At 42.5% G+C, this 13713-nt stretch overlaps 1 protein-coding gene across 4 annotated transcripts in view; it reads left to right on the top strand.

The window, feature by feature from the left end:
* Positions 1 to 13713, top strand: part of ABCC9 (ATP binding cassette subfamily C member 9) — an 843291-nt gene that overhangs the window by 765369 nt on the left and 64209 nt on the right. For all 4 annotated transcript variants that reach the window (XM_069228541.1, XM_069228540.1, XM_069228543.1 and 1 more), the window contains one exon: positions 7131 to 7239. In XM_069228541.1, coding sequence (XP_069084642.1) covers positions 7131 to 7239 — 109 coding nt within the window. The remainder of the gene's footprint in view (positions 1 to 7130; positions 7240 to 13713) is intronic.

Genomic DNA, 13713 nt, shown 5'->3' with positions numbered 1-13713 from the left:
AAACCCAAGAAAGAAGAAAGAAGAAAAAGAAGAAACAAGAACAGGTAAGAGGGGTCAGGAAACCCCCAAAATACGGAGGGAGAGAGCAGTGCGAGGCCCCATGTAAGGTCTGGGGCCTCGTAAAGTACAGGAAAGGCTCGGGGCGCACCGCGTCTTAGAAATGCGATGCGCGGCCCGAGCCGAACGCCCGGCTTGAGCCGAACACTCGGCTCGCGCCGCGCGGTGCGGCGCGACAGTAGGTCCCCCTCCCGAAGGCCCAGGTTTGAGAGGAAATAAACGGTGAAAGCGCTGAATCAGAAGAGGCGCGTGAACAGAAGATGCGTCTTCCCAAGAACATTCACTGAGAGGATAACCCTTCCAATGAATCAGATACTGCAGACGTTTGTGAGAAAGACGAGAGTCACAAATGTCCTGAACCTCATATTCAGGAACATCATCCACTAAGACAGGAGGAGGACAAGGAAACTGACGAGAGTAAGGGTCAGGCACATAAGGTTTAAGCAGGGAGACATGAAAGACTGGATGAATCTTCCACGTATGAGGTAAGTGAAGACGGACAGTGACAGGATTAATCAGCTGAAGAATACGGAAAGGCCCGTAGTAGCGAGGTGTGAACTTGTTCTGAGAAAGACGTGAGGGTAAGAATTTGGAAGAAAGCCAAACTTTATCTTGCAGATGGTAGTCCGGAGTGGACCTACGTTTCTTGTCTGCTACTTTCTTCATATATCTCTTGGTGTGTAATAGATTGGATCGAATTAGTCTATGGATTTGTAGAAGTCATTTGGAGAAATGAGTGATAGCGGGCAGGGGAGAGGTAGACCGAGGAGAAGTAGGAAAAGAGGTAGGATGAAAGCCATAGGAACAGAAAAAAGGAGTGACCTTGGAGGCACTATGGACAGTATTATTGTATGAAAATTCTGCAATAGGGAGATAAGTGTTCCAGTTGCTTTGGTAGAATTGCAAAAACAGCGAAGATATTGCTCTAATCCTTGGTTCAGACGCTCGGTCTGTCCATTGGTCTGAGGATGGAAGCCTGATGACAGGGCTCTATTGATATTTAGTGTTTTACAAAAAAATCTCCAAAACCGGGAAATGTACTGAGGCCCTCTATCGGATACAATGGTATGTGGAAGTCCATGAAGACGGAAGATATGATTGATAAATATCTGGCTCAGTTCTTGGGAGGTAGGTAGCTTTTTCAGGGCAGTGAAGTGAGCCATTTTAGTAAAGGAATCCACTGTGACCATGATTACCCGGTTTCCTGCTGAAGGTGGTAGCGAACACATAAAATCAGTAGAGATGGTGTGCCATGGAGTTGGCAGAACAGGCAAAGGCTGGAGTAATCCTGCAGGTCTGGTACGGGGAATCTTGACTTGAGCGCATGTGGGACAAGCCTGAACGTATCTTTCAATATCCAGTCTCCAGGTAGGCCACCAGAAAAATCGCGAAAGAAGTTCTTGTGTGGCCTTTATGCCTCTATGACCCGCAACCGGTGAATCATGGCACATTTGTAATGCTTTTTCTCTTACTCTGTCAGTAGGGAGGAATAACAGATCTTGATAATAATAGTAACCTTGTCTTTTATGTAATAGAGGCCTTAGTTTCTCTACTTCGTGATCAGATAAGTTGGAGTATTCCAGTTGTACCTCCTCCAGAAAAGACTGAGCTACTCCAATGATCTTACTAGGTTCCAGTAGATGTTGAGATGGGGCAGGAGTACAATCTGGATAACGGCGAGACAGAGCATCAGCCAGAATGTTTTGGGATCCAGGAATATAAGTAATGTAAAAATCATACTGACGGAAGAAAAAGGCCCAACGAGCTTGGCGACTATTCTGGCATACGAAATTTCGTAAACATTGTAAATTACGGTGATCTGTTCTCACCTCAAAAGGCTCCTTGGAACCCATCAGGAACTGTCTCCATTCTAGGCAGGCTGTTTTCAGGGCATATAATTCTCTTTCCAGTACTGAGTAATGTTGTTCTGCTATAGAGAGTATATGGGACAAGTAGAAAACAGGATGTTCAAGACCATCATCCTCTTGTTGTTGAAGTAAGACGGCTCCAATGGCTCTTTCGGAAGCATTGGTAACTACAATAAATTGTTTGTTGGTATCTGGATGTCTTAAGATGGGAGCTTGAGTGAACGCCTTCTTTAAATCTTGAAAGGCTGTTTCGGCCGCCTTAGTCCAGACAAATCCTTTTGTTAAATTTTCCTTCTTTAAAGTGTGAGTTATATGGCTAGTCTGTTTCACAAAGTCTAAGATGAATTGCCGATAAAAGTTCGCTAACCCTAGAAAACATTGTGTTTCTTTAATAGAAGATGGGGAAAGCCAATCTAGAATAGCTTGTACTTTTTCTTGATCCATAGCTATGCCGGTGGGACTTAAATGATAACCCAGATATTTAACTTCCGTTTTTTCAAACTCGCACTTTTCTGGTTTGCAAAATAGCTGATGAGCCCGGAGTCTTTGAAGGACTTGTTTCACATGGGAAGAATGGAGTTCGGGATTTCTAGAATAAATAAGAATATCATCTAAGTAAATTACAACTGTCTGGTTCAGAAGGTCAGAAAACACTGAGTCCATAAATCTCTGGAAGATTGCGGGGGCATTAGTGAGACCAAAAGGCATTACTTTGTATTCAAAGTGACCAAAAGGGGTCCTAAAAGCTGTTTTCCACTCGTCTCCTTCTTTAATGCGTAAAAGGTGGTAGGCTCCCCGTAGATCTAGTTTGGTAAACCGTTGAGCCCCTCTGACTGCTTCTAGAATATCCCTGATGAGAGGCAAAGGATAACGATCTTTAATAGTTATCTTATTCAGGCCTCGAAAATCCAGGCAAGGGCGAAGATCCTTCGATTTCTTGGGTACAAAAAAGAGAGGAGCCCCGGCCGGAGAGGACGATGGAACAATAAGACCACTCTGTATATTTTCTTCCAGATACTCTTTTAGAACTCCCTTTTCAGGTTCCGTGAGGGAATACATCCTTCCAAAAGGAACGATAGTGCCAGGTTCCAAGGGAATAGCACAATCATAGTCCCTATGTGGAGGTAACACAGGTCTGGATGGTTTTTGGAACACATCTTGAAACTCCAAATAGTGTTCAGGGACTCCTTGGACTGTATTAATGGAAGAACTGGTGGTACCTTCCGTAATTATTGATCTCTTAGGTGACCAATACTTGTCAGAAGAAAAACAGTGCTCGTAACAAAATTGTGAAGACAAGGAAACTGTCCGGGTTGCCCAATTCACATACGGATTATGTCTAATGAACCATGGAATTCCAAGAATGATGGTATGGTTGGGGGATGTTATGAGATCAAAGGCAACGTGTTCTTGATGGTTACCGATCTGTAAATTCAGCAGCAGAGTAGTTGTATCAACTGGACCAGAGGATATCAAGGATCCGTCCACTGTGTGCACTTGTTCGGGAATTTCCTTGGGTTGTGTAGGAACTTGTTGAGTAGTGGCCCACGTCTTATCCATGTAAATACCACTAGCACCACAGTCTAGTAAAGCCATAGTCTTTTCTTGACGGCCGTCAGGAAATTGTAACAGGACTGGTACTATGAGTAAGGATGTTGTATTGTCATTAAAGGAACTGATGGAAGGTATGGCAGATAATCCCGTCCCCTCCCTTCTTACAGAGGACGGGAAGTGGCGTTTCCCGATGGCCTTGACGGACGTACAGGACAGGTACGAAGCATATGGCCAGCAGAACCACAGTACAGGCACAACCCTTTCTTTCGCCTGTCTTCCCGCTCGCTAGCGGAGAGAGGACCTCGAGTAGTATCCACCTGCATGTGTTCTCCTTCGATGTCTCTAGCAGGAGGGCGAGGTTCCTCAGAACGGTGCGGATAAACTCGTGAAGTGCTTGGTTGGAAAGACCCTCTACTCCTTCTCTTCTCCGATCTCCGTTCCTGAAGGCGGTATTCAATGGAAAGGGCTTGATCCATCAGGCCACGAAGATCTTCCACTCTGGTGGAATGTACTAATTCATCCTTTATTTCTTCTTTGAGTCCTCTACGAAACAAAGTCACCAGCGTACGTTCCACCCAGGTGGTCTCTGCCGCTAACTGGCGAAAACGTGTTATGTATTGTAGGACATCTTGTGAACCTTGTTGAATGTCGCATAAGGCTTCTTCTTCTGAAGCCTCCAATCCAGGACGACTAAACATTTGTTTGAAGCGATTCACGAAGGCAGAATAGTCCGATAATACCGGATCGTTGGACGATACCATCGGGGTTGCCCAGGCCAAGGCAGGACCGGATAAGGCACTGATTAGATAACCCACCTTTGTTCTGTCTTGGGAGAATTGGGTGGGTCGGAAGGCGAAGTACACCTTTAAGGAATCAAGGAACTCACGCAGTTTGGTTGGTTCACCGGAAAAACGATGGGTAGAAGCTGAAAGCGTTGGAACATCACCACTGCGGAAAGCCAAAGCCTGTCGTAACACAGCATTCTCATTGCGTAGTTGTTGTAATTCTTGAGCTTGTTGCTGAATCGTCGTCAGGAGAGAGTGATCCGGATCTGCAGCAGCCACCACTGTGTCATCCATGGTGTTTGAAGACGTCAGAATGGTTTGGCGCTGCAATCTGTCACGACTCACGTGCTGGTTGTGCCTGGAATCTGTGGATCTCGTGGCGTGGATCTTGAGTGTTCGGCTTTGGCCCAAAAAGGGGCGACTCTTTCTGGTAGCCACGGTGCTGTAGGCAATGGAAACGCCAAGAACAGACCGTGACCTTCAGAAAATAGCACCAGAGGGAAAAAAACCCTTCCAAAAAAGGGGAAAAAACCTCCAACAGAATGACTCCTGAAAAACAAGAACAAAGAACAGGAATCAAAAAGAACTGAATTCAAATAGCACAGAATTGGCGAATTCCAGAACCAAAAGGCAAGGAAATCAGGAGCGAGGACACCATCTGAACAGAAAGTGTTGCAGCGCAAAGAAGAGAAGAAAACACCGCCCTTAAATACCAAAAAACAGAAAGTGACCCACAGGAAGAAAAAGGACACCATTTTAGATAGGGAAAAGTAGATAGAACAGAATAGAGTAGAAACCATAGAGACTAGGGAATGAGGAATGCTGGGAAGAAAAAGGTAACCTGGGAAGGGGGAAAAGACATAAAGGAAAGTGCAGCAAAAACCCAAGAAAGAAGAAAAAGAAGAAACAAGAACAGGTAAGAGGGGTCAGGAAACCCCAAAAATGCGGAGGGAGAGAGCAGTGCGAGGCCCCATGTAAGGTCTGGGGCCTCGTAAAGTACAGGAAAGGCTCGGGGCGTGCTGCGTCTTAGAAATGCGATGCGCGGCCCGAACCGAACGCCCGGCTTGAGCCGAACACTCGGCTCGCGCCGCGCGGTGCGGCGCGACATTTACAGCTCGACAAACCTTAGAGCTTGTCAAATGCCAAATGTCTGAGAGTCTCACATATCTAACATGCATTATTTACTTCTGTCCCAACTGTTCGTCAGTGCGTATTGCATACAACATGCTCCTTGATTTCTGACCGGCACTTCAGCATCAGCTTGTGAACTTTCCACACTATTTGTTGGATTTTGAACAAGTTAAAAACTTCTCTTAGGATTTTCCTAGTGCATCTTGCAACAAGCCAGTCTCTAACTAATTACTCAGTGAAGTTTTTACATTCCCACGAAGGTCTCAAAGTTCTTAGCTCAGCTACAGTAGTATACAGAATTATATAACATTTATACAGCTATAAAATAACTTACGCCTCATTCAGTTCAATGAAGAGATTCATTATTGAAACAAAGGGCCTGAATTGGGTTTGATGGAAAGAGGACTTTATGTCCACCACTCTGGCTTTACTCTATCCACTAAATTTAGAGGTAGCTGTGGGCCCCGAGGGCATCTCTATACATTGGCAGGATCTGCCTGCTGTCATGGCAGTTCTTGTCAATGTAGGAAAAGTTTGATAGATGGCGGCCAGCTTTTTTTTCAAAACAATCAACCAAGAGAGTTTTTATGACCCAAGCACCATAGAAGTTTTCACCCATGGTGTGGGGTCATATTTCTTTTTTACTGTCCCTTCTCCACCAGGATATACCTTGCTGTGATCCACCAGGATATACCTTACTGTGATGGGCAATAAGAAAGTAGTTTAACTGTCCACTCTAATTAAAGCAGATGGTTGGATAACTTACATCTGAAGGCCCCTATGCCTTCAGGCTTTTGGAGGAAAGTTTACATTGAAGGAGTACATTTTACTCCATCAGTATAAATCTAGAGGTCCGTCCACTTCTAAATGGTCACCCTTGTGACGAAGAACCCTCTCCGCAAAATTCTACATTAGCCGCAAAATACCTAAAACTGTGTTTGCAGTTTCTTAAATGTAAATGTTACAGATTTCTTTATAGACATACTGGAGAGAAATATAGGCCCAGATTTTTGTGGGTTTAGTGCCATTCTAACGCCACATTAGCTTCATTTTTTTACGCTAATGTAGCGTTAGAAGGCCAAAAACACTGCGCCATATTTACAAAGTGGCGCAATGCAAACATTGCGCCACTTTGTAACCCTCTGCGCCACATTATGCCTGGGCCAGGCATAATGTACGGAAGGGGGGCGAAAAAATGGTGCAAAGAAATCTATGGGATTTCTTTGCGTCATTTTCATTGGCAGTTTTGTAATGCCTGCAGGCGTTTAAAAGAGGCTCCTATTGTCTTCAATGGGCCTCTAGGTGCTTTGTAGGATTAGAGCCATAATTGTTTACCCTAAACCTGCAAAGCACTGGACTAGTGTGAAAAACTATGATGCTAGTCCCCCTTACCACCCCAGGGTGCACCGTATTTTAAATATGATGCACACATGGTGGCGTTAGGGGGGCATTAAGGGGCGCAAGAAAAGTGGCACTGCACTAGGTACTTTTCATAAATCTGCTCCTTAGTTTGCTTTTAAAGATATGGAATGATGGATAAATTTGTCAGTTCCCAGAATACCTTTCTGATTATTTACTCTGTTGTCTGTAGTCTTTGTGGACTACATATCCTACTCCTACAGCCCTACTACTCCACCTTCATAAATTAATAATCCTCACTGTTTTTTATACCAATGTGAAAATATCGTCTTCAATGATCAAATAGTAACTATACATTTGTCTTTAATTTCGACAGGAAAAATTGTCATTGATGGGATTGATATTGCCAAACTTCCTTTGCACACTCTTCGCTCCAGGCTTTCGATCATTCTGCAAGACCCAATACTTTTCAGTGGTTCTATACGGTAAGGGAATCCCACTATACATTTAAACTGCACTAAAACATAAAGGCTTTATTTTGTGTTCAGGTGTCTCATGGTTTTAAATATTATTTTTTCAATTAAGTAGTATAAAATATGTCACTTCCTTTTCTACTTTCTTATACGCAATCATTGGAACTACTATCTTGCACCAAACAACTGGAAGATATAATAAATTACATTACAGAACTCTGTCAAAAATAATGCAAACTTGTAGAATCTGCATTATTGAAAAATATTAATAAATAATAGGAATAAATAAATAAACTACCATATTATGAAATGTTGTCATACATTAGAAGTTTGTATTAAGTCCCTGATTAACCAACATTAGTGAAACAACTGGAACGTATTTTCTCAATGGATTCTGTGTAGAATTTGACAGTGTACTAATTTATGTTTAATGTGATGTGATTTTGTCAGGTTTTGAATGTACTCATTCTTTATTGCCTATGTAAGGAATTCGCTTTACAGAGAAAGATTTAAATTTTCTCCAATGAGAATTTGTTTGTTTGTACAATGACTGAAGTCAATACATAAAGGAAACATGCCTAAATGGGCAAAACTGAATCTTCTTCAAATGCACATCGTCAAACAAGCAGAAAAGCATTGTAGTGCTTTTTTATTAATATTGTCTCTCTCAATCACTTTCTTTTTGTAATTCACAAGCTATTTTGTGCCACCGCGTCAGTGTCATCAATTCCAACTGGATGCAAGAGAAATATCAAACATATTCCTTTTTGTTTGCTAATTCGTTGTGTAATTATTTCTTGCACTGCATAGGCAGTGCTGTATTGCGTTTATTCCCACTGTTTGAGTTTTTGGGAATATCAATAAAGAGGCCTATAGATTCTGAAAACTAAATACAGCCTGATGACAGCCCTTTCTCAAAATGTTATAGTTACTTGAGATAACTATAACTATGGCAGGTGACTTTCTATACTTTTTGTATGTTGAAAATGTGAGTCTAACTATAACGTCCCTGTAACCTTTGTTTTTTTCAGTGAATATCTGTGGGGGTTTTTTAACGTAAACTAATTTGATTTACTATAAATATGTCCAACTATTTCCTGCAGTCAGAACCTGCGGCCAACCCCCTATAACCTCCCAACCCCGCACTGAGCACAGCTTTCAGTAGGGCGCAGCAAGGGTTGGCTGCAAGGCTTGTCTCTTTGGGTGTGAGAATAGTTGTGAGAGAGTGTCTCTGGGTGTGAGAATGGATGTGAAAGTGTGAGTAGGTTGCCAGTAGGTAGTTATAGTTAAGACCTGGTTTTCATAGCAAAAGTGTTTCTGTTTTGCTAGTAACTTTTGCTCTGTATGACAAATCTTCATGAAATGTTCAAAACTAGTGTGCCAATGAATTCAGCTGCATTCTGGAAAGTTTTGGGGTGATTTCTCAAGCAATGATCAAGAAAAAGGGAGGTCCCAAAACACATTTTCCCCATGCAATTTCCCATAGGAATTTTTAGACACAACCACAGCCTGAACCACTGAACGGAATTAAACCAAATTTGGCAGAAAGCTAGATCTCAGTCCAGAAAGATCTCTTTGTGTAATTTGGTGTAAATCTGTTGAGTAGTTTTGGAGTTATTAAACAAAAAGAGATTTATGTAGATCTAGAGATGTGGGTCCACTGTGATGGATCTGTTGATCCACGCACCAACAACAATACTGTGACTGGCTGGCCGCAACCTGAGAAGAAAGTTGTGGCTACCATTTTGTGTATGGGCACTCAGTTGTGGGTGGGGGGATTTAAAACTGATAGAAGGGGTGGGGGTATAGGTACCATGACCCTGTGAAATTGATAAAGGGATCTATGAGGAACCTTTAATGAGCAAGAAATTGCAGAAAAACATCTTCTTTTGAGGCGCATGAGGTTCTGCGGATCCACCCCGGTGCTCAGCGCTGGCTCCATGTGAACCTGAAATGGATTGGCATGTCCAGACTCCAATTAAAAAAAAAACACTCACTCACACACTTACTCATGCATTCATATACTCACACACACACACACCCATAAAACCACTACCACACCCAGTCATAGTCCCACACAGCCGCTCATACACCCACTCACACACCCACTTACACACCCACACAATCACTCACACACCCACTTATACATTCATACAGCCATTCACCCACCCACTCATCACACCACAAAACCACTTGCATACCTACTCACAGACCCACAGAGCCACTCATACACTCAGTCATAGACCCACACAGCCACTCACACACCAACTCACAGACCCAGTCATCCACACACACACACCCACTTACACACCTACACAACTACTCACACACCCATCCAGCCACTAACACACCCACTCACAGACACACAGCTTGGGGTTAGCTGCAGGTGGGGGATTGGCTGCAGGCGGCTGTTGGATTAATATATGGTAATTAAATATTACTTTACATTACCAAACCCTCAGACCCACAAAACCACTTGCACACCCACGCACAAACCCACACAGTCACTCATACACCAACTCACACACCCACTCACACACTCATAGGCCCACTTATACACCACATTACCACTTACACACCCATACAACCACTCACACACACAATCACAGACCCACTCGCACACCCACTCATACACTTATACACACACACAGACCCAGTCACACACCCATACAGCCACTCACACCCACTCACAGACCCACGGCGTGGGGTTGAGGGCATGCATGGGTTGGCTTCAGGCGGGAGTTGGATTAACATATGTTAATTCAAAATACTTTATGTAAAACAAAAACCTAGAAATTCACCAAAAAAACTCAAAGGTTACACAGAACTTACAGTTAGGAAATAGAATTAAAAGAGCATTTGAAATCCACTAAAAATTCAAATGTTACCAGTTCGTCATAGTTGCACACACAAAACCATAGAAATTCAGCATTTATTGTTATAATTACCTTAAGAAACTATAATTTGTGCCCTAAGGTAACTACAACTCGCACCCTTGTCATGCACTGCTAATTACCCCACATATTACATCAGTCATGCCATCTATGATATCATTGGTAATATCAGTGCAACGTTTACAATAAAATTATTGATGAGAAAACTGTGCAGGGTGGGGGCATGAGTTATAGTTACCTTAGGGCACGTGCAGGAGAGTAGTGTGATCTATATATATATATCTATGTGTGTGTGGTAAAAACTTGCATGGTAAAGGCAATGCATGGTAAAGGCATTGCGTGATAAAGGCTGCATGGTAATCAATGGTAATGAAGTGTACTAACTTTAGAACAAAGTCAACCACCTAGCTTTTGATACTATTCTAAAGAAAAGTGCACATCTTAATAGATGACCACATTCAAGTGAAGGTTATTCAACATTTGTAATAAAGCCCCTCTTGAATTCATTTATTTAAAAGGTGTTCAATTAGGTTTTGGTGAATTGTATTGAGGTTATTTGATGTGCTTGTGTAACTGCTGCGGAAAGCTACAATAAGACCCTCTCCTCAAACAAGGTATGATTTAATGCTTGCTTAATAGGCAACATTGTTCAATTTTAAGGACATAGATATTTAAATCCATGATTTTGGTTCAATAGAGCACTTTCCAAATGCAAATATCCACCTTGAAACTTACATCTATTCTTTATTCCAATGAGATCGTGTTGGAGCTAGGAAACAGAAAATGGATCATGAAAGGATGCATAAAACTTCAACGACACAATTGAGGGCTTCCTCTTTAGTAAATGATCCACTGAAATCCTCAGATCCACATGGAAAAACATATATTTTGGACCTCAGCAACTTGACTTACAGAACGTCTTCTAATAATATTACATGTAAGATGTATATTAATGACTGATTCTGAATCAATGTACACTTCTCCAAACTACTCTCTGTTCCATCGTACTTTACACACTATGCCATGACAGACAAGAGCTACCCATGTGTAAATCATTTGTGTCCCTACCCCAAAGGAAATAATTAATCAGGAAATGATGGATAGTACTCTGGTGAAGGGGTACACAGGTGGGCATCCATAGTTATGCAACCTTCGATATTTCAGCTTTGTAGACCGTATTTATGAGGTGCAACTTGAAATGTTAGACTAAGCTATGATACCCAGTTCTACTTAGAACGACTGGCTAAAAATGGCAATAATGAGACAGATGGAAGTGCTTTGATCAATCTAAAGCAGTAATAAGGACATGCGCCTTTATCTTTGCTATCGTTTAATTTCAAAATGTATTTGCTCACTGAGCCTTTGCCTTATCATTTATGAATCAGCCTTAGCTTGCCCAAATGGAACAGCCTAACTCAGGCACTAAACCACATCTGCTCAAAATATTCAATCTCTGTTAGACATATTTTGATTTTTCAGAACCTCATCAGTAAAGTACGTCTTGACTATCAAGGAAACATTAACATAAAGGACCCTAAGCAGCATTTCTATGTCTCTTAACATAATGCAATCAGCAAAACAAAAAATTATTACTGGAAATGCTTAAATTATTGTGTCTATTTTTTGTTCACTCTGTCAATACAGACAGGGGACAATTATACACATATTAGTCTTACCCTGCCCAAAATGTATCTAACCATTCAAAATTGCTAGGCCAGGCCCACTATAAATTAGTATACAAGCAACTGCAGATGTTTTATCCTTTTTGTTTCAGTTGAGATAACTACTTCCGAATCATTGGTTATTCGTACTGGGTATGATGTATTCAACTGTCCATAAAAAAACTTTAAGTGATTTTGTCAGTTCAAGGTCTAGTATCAAATCTACTCACTCACACTTTTGAGACTGCTATAAGTCAAACTTTTAACACCTTGCTTACACTTAAAACTGATGGTGTCAGGCTTAAATCTTTGGTTGTTAGACAATGAGCACAAACTATAAAACTGTCCTAGTTTAATGAGTATCATTGGAGGAAATTGGGACCAAATAATGGTATTTTGACCTATCAGATAAAAAAATATTGTATTTTGCCAGATTATTTGTATTTACAAGAACTCGTATCACAAGCAAAACCTTTAGTGCTCCCATTATAAATAAGGATCTTTTCCCTATCTCACTGTAGTTGTATACTCTGGACCTCCAAACTGTGATCACCAAATGTGAGAGAGCTAAGAAAGAGAGAAACTTCAAGATAACAGTAGGACACATAGGGCCTGATTCCAACCCTGGCGGGCGGCGCAATCCGCCCCCCAGGCGGGAACGGGCATTTGGCCGCCATGGGGCCAAAATACCGCTTCCCTCATTCCAACATTCCCGCTGGGCCGGCGGGCGCTAACCAAGTTAGCGCCAGCCGGCCCAGCGGGAATGGGGGGCCGCAACACAGGAGCCGGCTCCGAATGGAGCCGGCGGTGTTGCGGCGGTGCGACGGGTGCAGTTGCACCAGTCGCGCTTTTCACTGTCTGCTAAGCAGACAGTGAAAAGCTTCATGGGGCCCTGTTAGGGGGCCCCTGCACTGCCCATGCCAGTGAAAACCGTCAGAAACAGGCTGGCGGTAAGTGGGTCAGAATCCCCAAGTGCTGCCCTGGCGGATTCGCCCAGCTGGGGCAAAAACGGCGGGAAACCGCCAGCCCCGGTTTTCTGACCGCGGCTTTACCGCCGCGGTCAGCATGGGCTTGGAAGCACCGCCAGCCTGTTGGCGGTGCTTCCGTCATTCGTGGCCCTGGCAGTCTTGGACCGCCAGGGTCAGAATGACCCCCATATTGACTTTGTTCACTGATAACAGTGCCTTCTTTCCTCAAGAGTTACAAAAGACAAACATCATTCTGGCAATGTGCTTGACAATTAATTATTTAAATAATACACATAATTGAAGCAGGAACTGGAATATCACTGAAAAGTAACAAGACGTCAACTAAAAAGGAAACATATATTTTGACTTCTTATTTGAGATGTTGACAAGTCTCTGAGTCCTTTCTTCATTGCTCTTTCAGACCTTGTCTGGCAATTCCCGGTGACCTTTGATCATTAAAGAAATGCAAACCGCCACACAGACTTTGTTCTCTCTGTGACTGCATATATTAACACAATCTTCCTCATATGCTTCTTTTGCATCTATAACAGTACAGGTCTCTGGCTGACAGACTATCTTGTGAGGCATGTTCAGTAGGTCCAAAGTGCTATATGTTGGACTTTTGACTGGTACCCAACATGCTTGCTCTCATATGCAAGTTTCAAGTTGAATCCCTCTGTCTTATTTCATAGAGGATTTTATGACCAATATCATAGTATATTCAGGACTTGTTTGCACTAAACAAGCCCTTGATGCCCTTTCCATGAACAATAACCCATTGGTCATGCCTGTTCACCATATGACCTATACTTGGGCCAGCATTGCCCCCTTTGTTCAGATGGCACCTTCATACATTGTCATCTGTTTGAACCAATGGTTTAAGTCTATCCAGCATTCCTTTTACAACCTAGTTCCCTGAGTAAATCCTGACTCACTTTACTGTTGTGTTTAGTTGCGTGTGAG

Source organism: Pleurodeles waltl, chromosome 4_1, assembly GCF_031143425.1.
Source record: "Pleurodeles waltl isolate 20211129_DDA chromosome 4_1, aPleWal1.hap1.20221129, whole genome shotgun sequence".
Lineage (NCBI taxonomy): Eukaryota > Metazoa > Chordata > Amphibia > Caudata > Salamandridae > Pleurodeles > Pleurodeles waltl.
The sequence above is the reverse complement of the archived record's forward strand: the minus strand, read 5'-3'. Positions and strand labels throughout refer to the sequence as shown.